Here is a 19,307-nt window from a genome sequence, read left to right as displayed (position 1 = left end):
GCGCTGTGGGGCCGCCAGGAGCACCGAGAGGGCGGAAGTGACGTAGCGGAAGCGAAGAGGCGGCCGCCATAGCAACGGCGGGATGAACGCGCCTCCGGCCTTCGAGTCCTTCCTGCTCTTCGAGGGCGAGAAAAAGTGAGGGGATACCCGGGGGCGGCTAATTAAACCCGGGGGGCGGCTCATTAAACCCGTGAGGCAACGAATTAGCCCCTAATCAGAGCGCGGGCAGCTGGGAGGGGGGAGCCCCGGCCTTTCCCCGCTGTTCCCTGGCGCGCACGGATCGCTGACATCCCTGTATCCTATAACACCCCAGGATAACCATCAACAAGGACACCAAGGTGCCCAACGCCTGCCTCTTCACCATCAACAAGGAGGACCACACGCTCGGCAACATCATCAAGTCGTAAGTTCAGGCGGGGAGGAAATTTCTGGGGAGGTTTGGGGCTTTCCCGCCCTTCATTTCACTCTTTGGGGTTTTTATTCCCCTTCCAGGCAGCTGCTCAAAGACCCCCAGGTGCTGTTTGCAGGGTATAAGGTCCCACACCCTCTGGAACATAAAATCATCATCCGTGTCCAAACCACCCCAGATTACAGCCCCCAGGAAGCTTTCACCAATGCCATCACAGACCTGATCAGTGAGCTCTCCCTCCTGGAGGAGAGGTTCAGGGTAAGGGGATTCTTTTCCTTTTGGAAAACGCTTTGAGCTTGTTGTAATGTTGGTGTGTGTCTTAAAGCTGCTGGGGTTTAGGTTTATGAATTAATTCAAGCCACCCTCTTTGTGTTGTTCAGCTGCTGTCAAAGCCTGGCTGCTCTTGAGTGCATTTTATTTTCGTTTTTCACTTCTCCTGACAAAACTTTGGGCTTGTGTTTTCACTTCTCATCACTTCTGCTCAGTTTATTTATTGTTTTAGCCCCTGAATGCTGAGATTTAATCTTACTCAGACAAAATCAGGGAGGCTGTGACTGAGATAGTACCTCTGATGTGCTGGGAAAAGGCACCAATTTGTAAATAAGTTTTGATTTTAATTCCAGTATTATTTTTCTGGTTGCTGTAGAGATTTCCACTGTGAGTTGATGTGATTCACAGAAGATTCACAGGAATGATTAAACACCAACATCCAGCCCAGTAAGAACTCCTGTCTAAGCATGTGTATTTTTGCTTTTCCTTTACAGGTTGCTATTAAGGACAAGCAAGAAGGAATTGAGTAAAATGGAGCAGACTGTTACTTCTGAGGCAGAATGATGTGTCTGCTAGTGGATGAAATATTTAAACCTCCACTCATGGCAAATATTTTCCCTCTTGTCCCACTTCTGTTTAATTTTTGACAGCAATATTCTGAATTTTTTTTTTTTATAGCAGACAGGCACTTTGCCAAGAGGATAAATGTCGTGTTGGATTTAGTGGATAAGTCATTAAAGTGATTTTTAGTTTTCTAATTGGAGCCTTAAGGCAAATATTTGTCCTGTGCTGCTGGGGAGATTGTTGTGGGTAGGATTCCAGCATGAGAAGCTGCTCAGTGACAACTGGAGATGAACTCTCTGCTTTTCCTGCCAAAAAGTCCAGGCACTGCCAGCTGAACTGGTATTTTGTTTTATTAAGTGTCATTTCTATAAAGCAAATGCACAAATTGTGAAAACTTACAGTAAAAGGAACCGGATGTTTACAATGAACTGATGAGTTTAACAAACTCTTACCTTGTTTGTTTTGTTTTTTTTTTTTCTCCATCTGGCACATAAAGCTGCTCTAGAAAACGTTCATGGGCACATGGGGAACAGTCACTAATACTGCACTAGGTCAAAGCACGGGGGTGGAGCTGTGGCATAGGGCACTAGGATTTCTTCCAGATGGCTGTAATGTTCACACTGGTCAGCACAACAAGGTAGGTGAAAGCAGGGTCTGCCACCACGTTGTTCACCAGGATCTCATGGGGCTGCTCCCCGTTCACCCGCAGCTCCGGCCACGTCAGGATCTGTGGGAGAGCACAGGGGTGGGGACATGCGGACCTGGGGCACAGGCTCTTCCTGCTCCTGAGGAGCTGTGGGATATTCCTAAAGGGCCAGGGTTTAGTGCACAAGTGAAATCAGCTGCACCTCAGTGCCAGAGGATCTATGGAAGGATCTGTGGGAGAGCACAAGGGTGGGGACGTGGCTGAGGGGGACATGGGAGCCTGAGGCACAGGCTGTTCCTGCTCCTGAGGGTGCTGGAGCTGTGGGATATTCCTAAAGGAGCAGGATTTGGTGCACAAGTGAAATCTGCACCTCAGCCCCAGAGGATCTGTGGGAGAGCACAGGGGTGGGGATGTGGCTGAGGGGACATGGGGCCTTGGGCAACCTGAGGCACAGGCTCTTCCTTCTCCTGAGGAGTTGTGGGATATTCCTAAAGGGCCAGGGTTTCATGCACAAGTGAAATCATCTCAGCCCCAGAGGAATTACTGGTGGCTTGGCAATGCATTTTCAAAAAACCTGAGGAATTACAGAATTGTTGAGGTTGGAAAAGACCTCCCAGAGCATCGAGTCCAGCCTGTGACTGAGCAGCTCCTTGTGATCCAGAGCAGAGCTCAGAGTGCCACCTCCAGGGATGGTGACTCCCTTCCCATACCTGAATACCCTCTCAGGGAAGAAATAATGGAACACTCTGTCTAATGTAGCTCCAGACCAGTGGCTGAGAGCCTTTGGAGTGTTTGATTGCCCTTTCAGAGGGACAGGCAAGGGGACAGTGACTGCCCAAAAGAGAACTGTCTCCAGAGGGAATACTGGGCAGAAAAAGGGTGAGTGAGTATAGGGAAGCAATGAGGCCTTTCCTATCAGGGAATGTTCACTCTGGCTTCCCTCCCCTCCTTGGGGATGTGGTGCCTGCACAGCTGTGCCTTTGTGCTCCTCACCACTTTTTTAGGGCTGTTTTAGGAAGAGCTGCAGGGGGTGACAGATTTGCTTTGCAGCTCCTCCTTCCTGTCCCCAGTAAATAGCCTTGGCCATGCTCTGAAGATTGCTTTTAATTGTTTGTGAGGGTCAGCTGTGGAAACACAAGGCATGTTCTGGGACAGGCCTGCTCAGGAGACTGGGATCAGCTGCCCTGGGGTGGAGGGGAGGTGCAGAGAGCAGCTCAGCCCTACCTGAGTGGGGGAGATCCTCTGCTCTGAGCGCTTTCCCTTCGAAGAGCCCCAGCTCGTGGTGTAGGTGGAGAGGTTGTACATCCACACACTGCCCTTCTCATCCCCACAGAACATGTATTCTTTTGCTGTGAGAGCAGAAGAAAAAGCTGGGAAACAGGTGTGGAGCTGGGAGTCTGTTCTGCTGTAAAGGACAGCTGCAGGACCCCAATGGAGGGTGTAATATTTCAGCAAAATTCCCTTACTGGCACAAAAATATAAATCTACCTTACTCTGAAATAATTCATTTGAAGATAAACCAGCTCTCTTTAGTGTAGAAAAGCTCGTGCTAAATGCTTTGGGATTTCTCCTGACTTTGTTTTGGGAAGTGCTGACTGGATCAGGTTTGTTTGTTCCTTGTCAGTCTCCAAACCCAGCTGCCCAGTGTGTGACATCCCTGATGCATCCCCCAGATGCACTCAGCATCCCAGTGGCTCCACAGGGCCCAGCCCTGAGCTCTGTGCTTTGAAAACCAGTGCAAGAAAGACCCCCCAGCCTCGACTGTCCCCCCGATCAGGCAGATGGTGCAGCTGTAATTATTTATTACTGCTGTTATTCCACCCAGCTGCTGCTGGAGCTGCCCTGCAGAGCTGCAGGTGGGAGAGCAGAGCTCTGAAATCCTCTGAATTCCCAGGCCTCTGCCTCCAGCTCCAGGCTGCTCCCATGGATCAAAGAAGAACCATGGACCACTGGGCAAAGCATTTCCCAGGAAATGAGTGCTCCTACCTGGGCAAGTGCTGAGTGTCAGGTAGGACATGTCTGTTGTGGACCACTCCAGCTCAGCCAGGATAACTGCAGACATTGTCCTCTGGCATCCTTTTCCCTTGGCATCGAAAGATTTGCTCCAGCTCCACAAGTATATGCATCCTGGTTTGGAGCTCTTGGAAACTAGGGAAGAAAGGAAGGGAGAGGCTGTGGCAGCTGCTGGGAAGCAAAGTGCATTGAGACAGAGGTGCTCCATCCAGAATATGGATTTCAAGCCATGGGATCTGATCCAGCAGCAACTGTTTGCACCTGTTTTACCTTATTTCAGGATAATTGGAGGTTGCAGAGAGATTTTCAGTGCTATGCTTATGTTCCTGAGCTGCAGAACAAGCACAAGCTCTTCAGAAAGAGCCAGCCCATGATGTAAAACCCAGTTCCCCTGAAACAGTTGCACCAGCCCTTGAGCAGAAAGAGACTCTTCCCCCCTTCCACATTAGCACTGCTTGGCCATGTGTACTCTCAGGGATGTGTCCAGCTGATTTCTGGTCCTGTCCAAGCATGAGTTTGCACTCTAGGCCACATTTTTGAGAAAGACAAGTGACTCTGGGAGACAGCTCCATCCTGTACAGCCCCCCAGAAGCTAAAGCAGCCCCTCTCTTGTCATGCTGGCTTCACCCTGCACATGCTGAAGTGCCCCACTGTTTTTGGGATTGTGCTGTTGTGTTTATACTCACCAACAACATCATCATTGAGAAAGGCCAAACCATCAACCCTGTGAGATGTTGTCAAGCTCTCCTCACCAGGAAACTGGAATATGGCTTCAAAAGGCCTAGAGCAGGGGCGAAGGGTGAAATCAGCCAAGTACTGAACAACCAGCAGTGAAAGGGCACCTGGCTGCAGAGCCCAGAAGGAAATCTGTGTGTTTGTGAGTTTCTTGCCAAGATCAGGTGAATTCCCAGTTGAATTTACACTTTTGGTCACTTGAGTTTACTAATACAGCAGAAGCTTGTTTGCTCAAGAGATTGCTGCACTCCATCAGCAGCAGGATATTTGTCAGCAGGGCATGACTTTACTTGCTTCTTCCTCATAATTTTGTCCTGAGCTCCCACAGGGTCCCAGTTTCCTGGGTTACCTCACGTACCAGGAGCAGGGGAGGCCTCACTGTGAGACTGGAAATGGATCCAAAAGTTTACACTCCGTTACACTGCCTGGAGATGACACACCCTTAAGTTTTGGGGTATTGGATTACACTCCTGCCAGCCTTCCTGCAAAGCAGCCTGCAACACATGCAGCCTTAATACAAGCTCTGAACAGTCCTTGAGTATCATGCTCCTATTTTTTCTGGCCACTCTGGAAAGGGGAGGATGTTTTAAGTTTGGTAGGATGTGCTGCTTTTGCTCAGACCCCCTTAGTTAAAAATCAAACCTTTGCTAGGACTATCCCTTCTTGTTCTGCAAAGCAAGTGCACACCCCCAGCTTGTGGTTCTCACCTGCTTTTTTGTCCCTTATCCAGTTTTATGTTCCAGGCAAAACAGCCATCTTCACAGCCTGCCAGCAGGTACTGCTCTGGGCAGGTGGGGACCAGGGCAATCCGGAGGGGGATAGAGGCTGTTTCCAGCACCAGCAGCTGGCTAAAAAAAAGCAGAGAACAAGCAGCTAAGTGGTGCTGTGATAGTTACAGGCTCTTGGACTGGCCACATCTGGTATTTTAACCTTTACCTTGCTTTGAAATTGTAGTCACAGTCTGGAATCCCAATATCCCAGAGTACAATTCGCTTGTCATAGGATGCAGCTGTGGGACACAGAAGAGAAGCAGGTAGTGACACCGCTGCTTATCTGGCTCTTCTCGTGCTAGCTGGCAATTCTGCCTGAGTCACAGTCACCCTCTAAGGCTCCAGAGAGCTCATTAAAGCACAGCAGCAGTCCCTGAGGCTCCTGGCCCAGCATTTCCCAGACATTGTCACACATGCACAGTCAGTATTTAGTGTTCTTATCCTGTGCTCTAAGAGGGGCTGATAAAACACTTTGTTTCCTGGTGTCCATTACTGAGTTGTGGCTTCACAAGGTCTTTAGTTAGTGGCCCTCTGAGCCTGTTTCTGGTCAGGGTTTCTAGTGGAATCTAAAATATGAGCTCCAACCTCTACTCTCAGGCAGACATCACTTTATTGCACATATCCATGGCTTGCTGTGTTCACATCCACAGCAGCTCCCACTGGGAAAGATAGGCACTCACAGAGGGTGAGAAACATGTCACCAAGCTGATACACTGGAAGCAGAAACAGTTCTAACAGATTACCCTGAGTAACCTGGACCCTCATCAGATGGCAGCCCTCAAATTCAGAGTTTGTTGATGTCCCCTCCCCAAAAAGGATGCAAAGAATCTCCCTTAATTACTCTAAATTTTTCTATTAAATATAATGAGTCTTGCTGTCCACACCATTATATGGCTGTGCTACCAACCTCCTTATCCTTCCATCACCCTCCTTATCCTTTCCTCTGCTTCTGCTTTTGGTACTCCTGAGCTTCTTCTTGAAAAGTATCCCCTATTCTAAAAAAAAATTCCACTTTTAATGGTTCATGTAGCACTTTAACCACTCCAGGATGTGGGTAATTGTAGGCAAGAGAAACAATGTGCTGTGGGGTGCAGGTGTGGCCTGACTGGCTCTGTACCAGCTCACTGTACAGCCTGACAATGCAGTTACAATTTGTAACATGATGGTTCATTACCAGTCCATGAGCCACAGCCTCTGTGGGCCCTACTGTGTGTGGCAAAGCTCTCCTTGACATCAGGACCTGAATAGAAATCTCTGTCGAGGCATGGAACTCACATTTAAAAAATCAAAGTCAATTAAGCACATTGTCGGATAAAATGAAACCCAACAGCCCATAATAGGCTGCTGTGCTGCAGGAGAGCCCTGCCACTGCCTGGCTCCCAGCTGCCTGCTCTGCCATTCTTCTTACTCATCCCTGTGGAACAGATCCACTACTGGGCTTGTTTGTGGCTAATGTGTGTGTGACAGCCACCCTGAGAGCCACCAAGGGAGAAACAGGAGCTGCTGCACCTCAGCTAAAGAGGCAGGCTCTGGCTGAAACAAGCTGTTCCTGCTGTCACAGGAGAGTCACTATGTTCTCTCCCTAATGCCTGTCCGTGCCTTTTGTTCGTGTGTCCCTGCCTGCCCTGGTGACAATTCCCCTTGTTAAGGAAGCCCTGACATTTCCACATGAGAACTAAACCCAGGGATTCTGAGGCAGACTTACTGAAGAGGTGGGTCTCCTGGGTTGGGCTGAAGCAGACAGTGGCAATGGGCTTTTTGTGAGCCTTTATCTCTCCATAGCAGAAGTCAGCTGCCACGTGGATGAGTTTGACAATCCCTCTCCTCCCTGCAGCTGCCAGGATGTTGTGAGCTTTCTTGCGGCTGTCGCTGATCACCATTGTGAGGGTTGTCCATGCAACACTGAAGAACTCCTGGGACACAAGGAAAACAAGGCTGGGGTGACAGAGAACAGAGAACAGCCAGCAGGGTGCTGGCTGTTAGCTCAGAGAAAAGACAACTGTCACAAGTGCTACTCAGGTGGAATGGCACGACTATTTAAGATGGAGCATTTAAACTCAAAACAGCTCTCAGAAGAGTATAAACTACAGAAAGAGGATATTTATTCCTCTGTGCTGTCAAGGAGGCTCAGCAGCCAGACACAACTCTGTGAGGACTGGCAGGCTAATCTCCTAAACCAATAAAAAAATAAAACCAAACCAGCCTAAAAGGATAAGCAAGCAATGTTTATTATCTATCTTCATCTTAACACCTATCCATACTAACACTTTCAGACCTCTTTGTAATATGTATTATCACCGATTGTAACTATTACAGGTTCTGGTATTCCCATTCAATGCTCACCCTTCCCACTTGCAACCCACCTCTGTAGCCACTTTATACTTTTTCAGCACTGTCCCTGTCTCACAATCAATCAGACAGACAGATTCTCCTCCACAGGTTGCCACGGTTCTGGAGGAGCTCACAATGGGATCTGAAAGAGGAAAATAATGGGTGAGAAATTTCCAGGTTCAGGGATAACACACAAAGACTGCAGCTAATCACTGCCTGGTGCTCTCCCAGTCTCCTGTTTTCAAAGGCAAAGGAGAAATATGTAAGCAAGTCTCTTCCTGACAACGGAGACTACAGCTTGAAGGAGCAGGGGTCTAAGGCATGGATTCCGCTGGGATTCCAGAGCCAGGTGGTTCTGGGAATCCTGCAAACCTCTTTAAGAGCTCACCTTTCCTGGCTCCAGAGTCTAGCACTGGCTCGAAGACACAGGACCAGAGCTGCGTTTTAAAATCCTCGCGGCTGTTGCCTTTACTGTGACACTGAAGAAAATGCAATGGCTCTGCACTGACATCCTCCTACAATAAACCATCCACATTTAGAAAATTCATTCCCCTGACACGGTTTGCCTGTGATTGCCTTGACAGAACCCTCTGCTGAACACAGCAATCTGAGTTAAACTCAAGTATTTTTCAGCCCGTCTGTGCTATGGAGAACAGGAGAGACCGAGGTGCCACAATGCTCAAGACTCCTAAAGCAGCAGGGAACTGTTTAGCAAAGATGTGCCCAGCAGACCCCAGCAGAGAACCCCGTTTCCTACAGCAGAGAAACATGGAAAACCCTTTAGATCCCCACTGGCCCGAGCTGAGGGGGAAACACCTTTCCCCATGCAGCCCCTGAGTTGAGAGCAAGGCTTGCCAGTCCCAGTTCTAAGCACAGGTTTGCAGTGCACCACCTTGGAGTGCTGGTCCATCCATCCCCCAGAGGGGATCCACTGGGCTCTCCTGGGGGGTTCCTTCTCTCCCTTGATGCCTCTGAGAGAATTAAAACAATGACAAAAAAAAAACCAAACCAAAACTCACAATATATTTGGCCAATTATGAGCTCCAAGCTGTGCAGAGCTCTGAAGAAACCTGAAGGCAGCTCCTCCCACTCTAAACCAAGAGGCCCAAAGCCAGTCCCCAGGGGGCTGTTGGATGTACCTTGCGCTTGGAGTTCTTCACAGGGGTCAAGGTAACCACACTGTTGTCCTGCTCCTGGCTTTTCTGTTCCCCTGACATCTGACTGGATCTTCTGTTGCTTTGCCCCTTGGGAAACTGCTCTCCATTCTTCTGTGTCCCTTCAGCTCCCTCCTCAGGGGTTGCCTCCTTGACTGGTTGGTTTGATGTTCTTGGTTTATCAGGAGCTGGGTCATTCTTCACATGACTGGATTTTCTGGGATTAACTTCAGCTTCCTCCTCGGTGTTTGCCTGGGTCTTGGACCTCTTGTTTCCAGGGCTTGATTTTGAACGATTTCTTTTCCTCTTGCTGGGTGTTACTGTGACCTGTAAAGCATGTTGTCATGTTGTCAGGTTCTGCAGAAGGTTTTTAGCTTTCCCAAGATGTGCAGATAATTTGTAAGTCAAAGACATTAATTATTCAAATGCAAGTATCCTCCCACAGTTACAGACTGGGTTCCAGGAATCAGACAGCCCAGAGCTGCAGTGTTCCTAGAGGCAGAAGCTAATGAAAACCACACATCCAGCCTCCTTTTCAGCTCCCTTCCCCTTGTCTCAGTTATTTGCAATTTACATTCAATGTGGAAAAACAAATCTGGTCTATGGACCACAGGGGTTCAGTCTGCAACCATTTCCAAGCAAGCAAACACCAGCAGAGCCTGGCCAGGCATCAGCCCAGGTCTCTAATTAAAATATCTCTTCCTAGAGGAGAGGTGGAGCGAGTAGGACCACACTCATGAAATGTTTTTGGTCCCCTATGAGAATGGAAGCTCTCTCAGGGAACAACTCGACCTTCACATTTCTGGGAAAGCTTCAATCTGGCTGTAAAGAAGAACCTGAGCTGTTGGATACAGGCTGGAGCCTGAGACTGCCCCGTGGTTACCAAAGGGTCATAAATGTGAACTGACAAGAGCTGCTGAATCCCAGGAAACAGAACATTGCTAATGTAACTGGAAAAATCACCTACCGGAGCCACTTCTTCTGCAGCTTCCCTGGGGCTTTCTGTGCTTTCTTCCTCATTCTCATCTGTCTTTTCCTCTGATTCAGTATCAGAGTTTAACTCCAGACCTAGTGAGTTTGCCAGAAACTCTTCTGCAATCATTTTCACCTGAGAAGCCAATATGTGGATATGTTAAAAAAGAAAAAGACGATGACAAAAGAGCCATAGCATGTCAAGCTCTGATGTGTCATGGCACAAAGAGCTGCTTTGCTGAGGTTTTAATATCTGCTCCCACTATTCTGTGTGAATTTCACAAGTGGTGGAGGAGTACCCAGCTGAGGTTACATGACCCAAGAACTTCACTTTGTCATGGGCATTCAGAATACACAGCTGTGGAAACAACAGCACAGCAATAAAACAACACAAAGGAGAGATGGAAGCCTCAATTTTATGTGTGAACAAACAAATAAAACAAATGTTATAAGCTAAATGGTAACTACACTTCTGTCATTATCTTTACTCTTTCATCAAGAATAAAAGTTACTATTAAACTAATTTGCAAATAATTAAGTATTAAGGATACTGCAGTCTGATTAATTAGTACATGTATCATTATTGCTTATGAATTAAAAAATAATATTTAATGATAGCCATTTCAACTTGGTGCACGTTTAATCCTGGTAACTGCTTAAGAAAGCAGTGAAGAAAGAGAAAAATGATACCACTTGTCAGCAAGAGCACCCAAATCCATGGAGTGTTTTACTGCAGCCCATGCAGAAGCAGGAGCAGGGTCCTTGCCTGGAGAACAGGGGGTGGGTGGGATGTGACCTACCCGCCAGCGGGTGAACTCGCTGAGTGAGCTGGGCCCATACACCACGTTGGTCTGCACTGACTTCAGGAACTTCTTCTTGATGGACTTCACCTGCTCTGCTGTATATTTCTCAGGGAGTTGGTCACTGAAGAATTTTTTCCAGTGAGCAGTAACCTAGGCAGAAAGACTGAGTTTATTCAACAGAAAAGCACAAGAGAACTTGTGAAAGCATTTAAGTAGTGGCCAACCCTACGTGACAGAACCACTTTAATTTATTTATTCATGTTCAAATGACCACTTCAGCTAAGGAGAAAGTCAGTTCCTCTGTAGCAAGCTGGAGTGAGTGTGGCTAAGCAGACACTGTCAGTATGGACCCATTTAGAGAGTCAGCTGGACTCCAAAAGGCTGCTGATACAGGATGCTCACCTGCCAGCACAGTTTCCCATGGGAGTTTCTGGTGGGCAGTAACACATCCATCAGCATTCAGACCCAACAGACATTTTTACATTGACACAGGACTAAGAACTGGGCAGGCAGGTACAAATAACATCAGGGCAGAGACATCACAAAAAGAACAGCACAGGGGAGTGTTTGGTGTCTCATTAAACAGCCAGCCATGATCAGTTGTCTGGGACAAGAGGCTGAGCAGCTCCCACAGAGGCCCTTGGAGATTCACAGGTTTTATGCAGACAACACTCAGCACAACTCATCCCAGTTTTCAGCATCTGAGTTTTCCCCACTGTTACACAGAAGGAATTAAGAAGATCAATTAACTAGAATACAAATGGTAAGAGCAGTAATACACAAGAACAGCCAGCCAATCAAACCTTTTTCATAATTGAACAATAATTTTGCTCAAGATCCCAATGATGCCTTGTGGAGACAATCTGTCAGGAGCTAAATTGTGTAGACAAAGGAGTGAAAATAGAGTTCTAAATATTCACAACTGAAGAAGAAAGAACAAATCCATGTTCCTGGTGAATGCTGGAAAAAGCAGGATTATCCAGAGCCTGGTTTTGTGCTCCTATTCCTGGGGCCTGGACAGTAACTTAAATTAGATGGGGAGGTGTTTGTAGCTGTTCTGGCAGCACCAGGCTTCTCCCATTCCTGAATGATGATCAGAGTGACCTGAAAAACTACAGGCTCAGACACAGACCTGGTTGGCTCTGCTCCTGTCACTTAAACCAAAGGCAAATTGCCTGCACAGAGCAGGTAGAGCAGATGCCAGCAGTGACCAGAGAAACCAGCTGTGAGACATTTCCTGGGTGGCCCATTCTGCAGGCTGGGCTCAGATCATACCACAGGTATTGCAAACCACTTGAAGCTTGTTTGCAGCTCTGTCACTACACTGAGCACAGGATTTAGTTATTTTTGAGGTGTTTAGAGGTTAAGGAAATATCCCACACCTTACCTTGCTGGTGAGCTTGTTGCTGTTGACACGCCTCACATGGTTGGCCAGTTTGGTTATGTCCTTGCCATTGAGCAGACGAAGATTTTGCAAAAGAAACATTACTTTATAGTCATCATTGAGCTGGAAAGAGAAAAAACATTGGAGTTACAAAATTTGTACATGTGGTACATGCTTTACATTTAGTCCTTGATTAAAATACAGCCTATATAAGAATGATATATTTAGTAAGGAAAAGCCATTTCATAAAATCTCCTCAGGATTTTCAACTTGAATTTCACATGTTAGGTGTGAATTAATGTTCTCTGTGAGTTGGAATCTTAAACTGCAGACAGAGCTGCCCAGCCCTCAGGCAGTGCTAACATCCAGCACAAGGTGGGGGCTGTGTGACTGCTCATCTGCTGGGTCTGAGTGCAAGGCTGGGAGCTCTGTTCATATCCCTGAACTCTAACACAGGGGAAGGCCTGTCCTGCCTCCAGTCAAGGAATTCCAGCATGAATTCCTTGGGTCAGATAGTTCACCATATAGCCACACACATACTAACAGTGTGCAACAACAAATAAGCATGTGGGGATGGTGAGTGGCTGATGCCAGTTTACAGCACAAGTAAAATCAGGTTTGGATGTTTGACTTGTACAGTCACCAGATCCTCTTGGGAGAAGTCAAAACCTAAACCAGACTAATCACCAAGTTTAAACCCTCATCTGAGGCCCCAGTCTGCTTTTCCAGAGCACAGAGGGCACTAAAACTAACACAGATATTAGGAAATAAAACTAGCACTAGATATTAGGAAAAAACTCTTTACTGTGGGGGTGGTGATACACTGGCACAGGTTGTCCAGAGAAGCTGTGGCTGCTCCATCCCTGGGAGTGTTTAAGACCAGACTGGATGGGGTTCTGAGCAACCTGGTATTATGGAAGGTGTCCCTGCCCATGGCAGGGGGTAGAACAAGATGAGCATTAAGGTCCCTTCCAATCCAAACCATTCTGTGATTCTGTGTTTCTGCAAGGACATCTCTAACACAGTCATTCCTGTATTTTACACTAGTAAAATTTTTAGTATGAGCATGAGGTACTGTACCTGATAAGGCACCTAAGACAGGACTTTGGCCTAGAGAATCAAGACACAGATTTTAATATCTGAGTTGTTTTAAGCAAATCACTTCTGCAGATTGAGAAACAGTGGCACAAAGTGGTTAAATGTCACACAAAGGCTGGCTGCTTTCTCAAATGCCCTGGCACTTGCTGCCCAAGAACAATAAATAAGAACTTTGCACAAGTGCTGTTTGTTTTCCTCTCTGTTTAATGGAAGGAGGGGGTAACTCACTGTCAAGTACACATTGTTCTCATAGGTCAGCTCCTCGAGCAGAGGAAACTGTTTCAGAGCAGTCACATCTTCCAGCTTGTTATTGTTGCAGTTCAGGACACGCAGATCAGGGAGGGTGAGGCTGTTGGGAAATTTGTCCAGTAAATTATCAGAGAGATCAAGTTTCTGCAGGTGTCTCAGGCGGGAAAACAAGCGCGGGTCTAAATCTCCAGTCTTCAATTGCAGCTTGGACAGGCTGAAAACAAAACAAAACCCAAAAAACCAACCATGAACTATCTGTAGCTCACTGGAAGAACAAATGCTGATTTCATAGCATAGATAGTCCCACCTGGTGGCACCTCAGTCCAGCACAACACATCACAGTACAAAGCTGCATGGAGAAGACCACACTCCAAAAACCCACAGCTTCAAACATCTCCCCACCACTCTGTTATTCAGATTATTGCAGCTGATTCAGAGGAACTGCAGAAATTCAAGCACACACCAATCAAGGACATCATTTCCTCATCAAGGAAAAAAAAAATCAGAGTTCTCTGTCTTGCTGGTCATTAACTGATGTTTCTCACTAAGAAGAATTACTTTAGCACAGGGCAAACTGAAAGAAATAACTTTAAGGAGTACATGTGAAACCCAAACCCCCTGACTTCAGCAATAAAAACAATAAAGGTGCCAGCCAGAAACTGGCCAGCTGAGCCACTTGGATTGGCCATTGTTAACTATTTGGAAGGACACATTTTTGCAATGACCTCTTAAGGACCTGAGTGACAAAACTGTTTTTAGTGGTTTTTAAGTGATTTAGAGTTTATTCTCTCCCCCTGCAATGTTTGAGGTAGTAGGATAACTGGGTTTAGAAGAGATGGAACGTAATGGAGGGAAAGGAAAATGGAAGGGAAATAATGCCAAAAATACTTAAAAAACCCTCTGAAATCCATGCTGGAAGATTCTATTATTCACATTAAGCAATTGCTAGAAAAAATGCAAGGGCTTTGGGGGTAGGGATGATACCTTGGGGTTAGGAAATTGGGATCCAGCCGTGAAAAAATGGCAGCAAATACACAATAGAAATGGCAAAAAAAGTGACATCTGCCAATAACCAATTAGTGAAAGCAGCAGCACCACTGCTCACTGATCCTGCACTGGGAATGCCCTCTCAGCTCTGTGCTTTGATGCTCTCTTCTTTTAAGTAAAAAAGATGTTTAGGGGAAGAAAGACACACAGATAAAAAGCCATTGCCAGGCTGAATTAATCTGGAATTTTCCAGGGGCCTGTCTGCACTTACTTGAGCGTCTCAATCTTTCGGAGCCTCGTAGATCTTGGAACTGCTCTTTCCAAAAGAAGTTCTGTGGTGATTTTGGACATTTTTAACCTCCACCTCTTTGCTGGAATCACCAATCAGTCAGCTATAGGATGTCTTCTGGTTACCTTGATAAAACAAATGGGAATAAGAGAAAATCTTTCAACAGCTCCAAGAGAGGGGAAAAAAAATTATGAGGCTATCTACTGTTTTTGCTGCTGTGTTGGAAGTCACCTTTTTTACTTGGTTAAAATGAACATGGCAGAGATTATTATTGGATTGGGCACAGGCTCCCAGCACACTGATCCAATCCACCTCCAAAACAACAGGGATACATCCTGTGGCTGTTGGAGTGACAGACTTGCTGCAGGTGAAAGCTGTCCATGAGTGATGGCACTCAGGACCAGGACAGCATCACAGGTACCTGCTTGTGCCTCTCCCGGGCTCTGCTCCAGGAATTCCAGCATTTTTTCAAACAAAAAGCAGCAGTAAGAGTCAACACACCTGCTGTGAATGGTTTTCTCCCAAAAAAGTGACACTGAGCTCACTGGTCTGGCCAGCTGGACAGACTCTTGCCCGATGACTTTTAAGTTCTCAAAAATTTTGGAAAACTGAATTAACCAGCAGAAATTCAAGCACACACCAGTCAAGGACATCATTCCCTCATTAAGGAAAAAAATAAAAATCAACAGAGTTATCTGTCTTGTTGGTGATTAACTGATGTTTCAGTAGACACACACACACAGAGGGATATGCTGATATTTGGAATAACAGTGCTGACAGGGCCAAAAGAGCTCCATGAAATGACTGGTCCAGGGCTTCCCATTCTTTCTGACACAGATTCCAAGAGGGGGAAATAAAAGAGAACAGAGCTCCAAGGCCAGGCTCGTTCCTGTCTTTCTGTGTTAGATCAGCGCTGCCTAAATGCCACTCCAGCACATCGTGAGGGGCACACGGGGCACTGAGCTCTGCTTGGGCTTGGTTTCAGCAGCAGCACACACCTACAGCACCTGCAACATTGTGTCATGAGGGAGGGGCACAATAGTGTATACACTGAAATATTGTATACACTGAAATATCGTATACAAGCACAAAGAGCTGAACTGAAAACCAGCTCAAACAGCAGCTCTTTGGGATTTGATCCTTCAAACGACAGAGCTCTCCCTGAGAGTCCAAGCACAGGTCAGGTCAAACCTCCCTCAGGTCCTGTGTCTACAATAAAAATGTGACACCAGTGACTGGACGTTGCCATGGCCCTCTCTTTGGCACACTGGCACAGCCGTGACAGGGCAGGAGCTGCAGGGAAGGCCAGACACGGCAAGTCCCATGCAGGGGATGCTGCAGAGGCACATTCGGTTACCGGGGGGTGCCGAACGCCGGGGTTATTGCACAGGCAACGGGCCCCTCCTGCCCCCCGCAGCTCTCGGGATGGAGCCCCAGGACCGGGCATCCCCTGACCTGAACGTGTTCGCGTGGAGCTGCCCCGGGACGCGATGCCGCGGCGGTAACAAGGCCACGGATGCCGAGCTGTCCGCGCCCGCCGGGCGGCCTCCGGGCCGCGGGGTATCCCCGGCCGCAGGCCGCGGCTCCGCCCGTGGGCAGGGCAGGGCCGGACCGGGCCGGGCGGGGCAGGTGCGGCTCCGGCCAAGGCCTCGCCCGTCACCGCCGCCTCCGGACACCGAGCACCGCGAGGAGCCGGCGCCGTCCGCGGCCTGAGGCGCCCCCGCGGGGTGTGCGCCGCGCCTACAACTCCCAGCGTCCCCCGCGGCGCCGAACAGCGGCGCGGAGCCCGGGCGCGCCGCGGGGGCTGCTGGGAGCGCGAGTCCGCCCGCACCCCCCTTCCACCCCCGCTGCCTGACCGCGCGGCCTGCGCCCAGCCCCGCTGGCCTCACCTGGAAGCGGCCGAGGAGGAGGAAGAGGAGCCGGGGAGGAAGGAAGGGCGGGAGGAGGAGCGGGAGCGGGGAGGGGGGTGCAGGCGGGAGCCAGCGGGATGCAGGCGGCGGGCGGCGGCGGAGGGCCGGGCTGCGGCTGCAAGGGGATCCGCTCCTGCCTGCTCTGCGAGGGGGCCACGCCGACCGCTCCGCCCCCGCAGGTACCGGGGAGGGGGCGGGCGGCGGGGCGGGGAGGGGCGGGCGGCAGGGAGGGGCGGGCAGGAGGGCGGGAGGAGCCGGGGGGCGGCGGGACCCCCGTGCCCGGAGCGGGGCCGGGACCCCGGGGCCGCAGGGTCACAGGATGGGGCCGGGGCAGAGCCCCTCCGGCGGCCGCCCCCCCACCTCGGGTATTATGAATTGTTCGCCTCAATAACGCTCAGAGTCGGAGCTCACCTGAGCCTCACGTGTTACGTTCACATTCGTTTGTTACAGCTCAGCCTTGTGGCCTGTGCGATTTTCATCAACTTTCCTCATTCAGCATTTATTGCTATGACAAACCATACCTCTGCAGCAATACCCACCATTAATCTCCTTATACCTGTGGCCCTAGGGATCATCGGTTCTTCCCTGCCTTTCCAGGATAAAGACATCATTAGGAAAAAAAAAAAGTGGCTTCAAACAAGCAGCACATTGATGCTGCAGCTGGAAAAAAAGAGCAGGGAATAGTTGTTCCCCAAAAGCAGCTGTAAAATTTCTCTGTCTGCAAGAATACTGTGCAGTTTTCATGCTGCAATAGCAAGGTTGTCGGGGTAAATAATGGAAATATCTTATTGCTTCTTTTTCCTTTTCCGTTGATATTTCCACAGGGAGAAGATAATTTCACTTACTGTCCAGCAACAGGCCTAGCTAAAGGAAATGAGCACTCAGAATTTGCTGGCTGGGCATTTCCCTTTCCAGGGGTGTTCCTGGTGGAGGAGTTCATTAGTGAAGATGAAGAGTGTGAGATAGTGGAACTGATGGATCGAGATGACTGGAAACCATCACAGTCTGGCCGAAAGAAACAGGTTGGACTTTGGAAGCACACCTGATCTTAGATCCCTCTGGAAAAGGAAAGCTGTTTTCAGTTAAAACCCACAAAACTGAGATGTTTCATGAAGTGTTTTCCTTTGAAAGCTTTTCCTGAAATCAATGGCAAGAATTATCTGTAATTAAAATCAACTTCTTGCAAAAATACATGATAGTTACAATAAACAGTATTTGATGGTGTGTGTTCAAGCATTAAAGTTCACACAATCTCCAAGGGAAAGAAGTGGGTGTTCAGATTTGGTTTTACTTTACAAATCCAGAGAGATTAATGTAGATTCACCGAGTCCTTTTGCAACCTGGCAACCAGGTCACTGGAAGAGATGAGAACAGAACTCTGCAGGAACAGCCTCCAAAAAGACTTGTCCTAGATTTTTCCTTTACACTAGCTTTCCCCTCCTTCTTCTTTTCCAACAGGACTACGGACCCAAAGTGAACTTCAAGAAACAAAGGCTGAAAGCTGGCAGCTTTACTGGCTTGCCAAGTTTCAGCAGGAAGATTGTGGCACAGATGAAGGCCTGTGCTGTGCTCAGTGGTTTCTCACCTGTGGAACAGTGTAACCTGGACTACAGACCAGAGAGAGGCTCTGCCATTGACCCCCACTTTGATGACTGGTGGCTCTGGGGGGAGCGCCTGGTCAGCCTGAACCTGCTCTCAAAAACTGTGCTCTCCATGTCCTGCGACTCAGAGGACACCATCCAATTATTTCCTATTTCCAATAAGGAGGGATTAACTCCCCCTGCACCTTCCACGCAGACATCAGCGTGCAGAAGCCCAGGAGAAGAGGGAACCGAGTGTTTTTTGTCGCCAAGGCTGGTTCCGGGGAAGGAGGTGAGCGTGGCCATCCTCTTGCCCCAGAGGTCGCTGGTGGTGCTGCACGGGGAAGCGCGGTACAAGTGGAAGCACGGCATCCGCCGCAGGCACATCCAGCACCGCCGCGTCTGCATCACCTTCAGGGAGCTCTCAGCCGAGTTCTGCGCCGGGGGGAGGCACGAGGAGCTGGGCAAAGAACTGCTGCAGATTGCTCTTTCCTTCCAAGGGAGACCCGTGTGACCGAGAGGTTGCGTTTGGTTGGGAGAGGTGTAAAATGAGGTACGGAATTTGTAGGACGAGGTTTATTTCTGAGGTGGGGTAAGGAATCAGGTGTGTGCAAAGATAAGCTCAATAAAATCAAGATTTAACAAACAAGTGAAAGGGGTGAGCTTCAAAACCTCCTGGGCAATGGGAGTTTTTAAGCCAAAGTCAGAAATTATAGGTTGTATCCATTACCTGTTTTGTAACAAAAAAGCAAACAACCAGTTCCTAAACACTGAAATGGATCCAAGAAAGTTAGAAACATTAAACAGTGTATCAAACAGCCCTTGACACAGTTTCAGCCCAAGCCCTGGCACAGATTTTAAGCTTTCCTGGCCCATACTCGATACTGTCAGAGTGGTTTGAATGTTGCATCCAGCCCTGGGGGTACAAATATCCCCTCACCCACCTCAGGCAGGTCCTGTAGAGACCAGGTCTCGGGGGAGGAAGGTAAGCAGGTATCTCTCCACAGACAGTACAAAACACTGAGAACTAATTAGAGTAATTATCCTTTGCTGAAGATTCATGCTCTAACAATGAGGATTAATCATAAATTCCATGTGTGACCTGTATCTTCTGGGACCAAAGAGCAGCATTTGCAGAGGACT

General features: G+C 48.4%; 3 protein-coding genes across 4 annotated transcripts; 2 read left to right on the top strand and 1 right to left on the bottom strand.

The window, feature by feature from the left end:
• The first annotated feature begins 7 nt into the window (after positions 1-7).
• Positions 8-1,694, top strand: POLR2J (RNA polymerase II subunit J). The gene is made up of 4 exons (XM_066563507.1): positions 8-135; positions 314-403; positions 493-667; positions 1,174-1,694. Exons 1-4 carry the CDS (start codon positions 83-85, stop codon positions 1,207-1,209), a joined length of 354 nt encoding a protein of 117 aa, XP_066419604.1. The 5' UTR covers positions 8-82; the 3' UTR covers positions 1,210-1,694.
• LRWD1 (leucine rich repeats and WD repeat domain containing 1) lies at positions 1,576-16,721 on the bottom strand. Of its 2 annotated transcripts, none has more exons than XM_066563500.1 (16): positions 16,564-16,721; positions 14,657-14,799; positions 13,378-13,612; positions 12,055-12,174; positions 10,665-10,817; positions 9,860-10,000; positions 8,878-9,219; positions 8,127-8,253; positions 7,771-7,880; positions 7,113-7,320; positions 5,574-5,646; positions 5,345-5,485; positions 4,589-4,683; positions 3,876-4,037; positions 3,114-3,238; positions 1,576-1,970 (listed from the first exon to the last, which is right to left on the bottom strand). In XM_066563500.1, exons 2-16 carry the CDS (start codon positions 14,734-14,736, stop codon positions 1,830-1,832), a joined length of 2,253 nt encoding a protein of 750 aa, XP_066419597.1. In that variant the 5' UTR covers positions 14,737-14,799; positions 16,564-16,721; the 3' UTR covers positions 1,576-1,829. The 2 variants fall into 2 exon arrangements, with proteins under 2 accessions (XP_066419597.1, XP_066419599.1); XM_066563502.1 differs by lacking the exon at positions 16,564-16,721 and adding an exon at positions 16,130-16,227.
• On the top strand, positions 16,512-18,819 carry ALKBH4 (alkB homolog 4, lysine demethylase). Its single transcript, XM_066563503.1, has 3 exons — positions 16,512-16,763; positions 17,409-17,606; positions 18,043-18,819. Exons 1-3 carry the CDS (start codon positions 16,662-16,664, stop codon positions 18,676-18,678), a joined length of 936 nt encoding a protein of 311 aa, XP_066419600.1. The 5' UTR covers positions 16,512-16,661; the 3' UTR covers positions 18,679-18,819.
• Positions 18,820-19,307: the final 488 nt, after the last annotated feature.

Source organism: Molothrus aeneus, chromosome 20 (genome assembly GCF_037042795.1).
Source record: "Molothrus aeneus isolate 106 chromosome 20, BPBGC_Maene_1.0, whole genome shotgun sequence".
NCBI lineage: Eukaryota > Metazoa > Chordata > Aves > Passeriformes > Icteridae > Molothrus > Molothrus aeneus.
This window is presented reverse-complemented; position numbering and strand designations above follow the sequence as displayed.

Coding starts and splice junctions, on each gene's coding strand:
- POLR2J (XM_066563507.1), top strand. CDS start 83: ATGAACGCGCCTCCGGCCTTCGAGTCCTTCCTGCTCTTCGAGGGCGAG. Junction 136..313: donor CTCTTCGAGGGCGAGAAAAA/GTGAGGGGATAC, acceptor ATAACACCCCAG/GATAACCATCAACAAGGACA. Junction 668..1,173: donor TCCTGGAGGAGAGGTTCAGG/GTAAGGGGATTC, acceptor TTTCCTTTACAG/GTTGCTATTAAGGACAAGCA.
- LRWD1 (XM_066563500.1), bottom strand. CDS start 14,736: ATGTCCAAAATCACCACAGAACTTCTTTTGGAAAGAGCAGTTCCAAGA. Junction 8,254..8,877: donor TGAAGAACTCCAAGCGCAAG/GTACATCCAACA, acceptor GGTTTATTGTAG/GAGGATGTCAGTGCAGAGCC. Junction 5,647..7,112: donor CCAGGAGACCCACCTCTTCA/GTAAGTCTGCCT, acceptor TGTGTCCCACAG/CTGCATCCTATGACAAGCGA.
- ALKBH4 (XM_066563503.1), top strand. CDS start 16,662: ATGCAGGCGGCGGGCGGCGGCGGAGGGCCGGGCTGCGGCTGCAAGGGG. Junction 16,764..17,408: donor CGACCGCTCCGCCCCCGCAG/GTACCGGGGAGG, acceptor ATATTTCCACAG/GGAGAAGATAATTTCACTTA. Junction 17,607..18,042: donor AGTCTGGCCGAAAGAAACAG/GTTGGACTTTGG, acceptor CTTTTCCAACAG/GACTACGGACCCAAAGTGAA.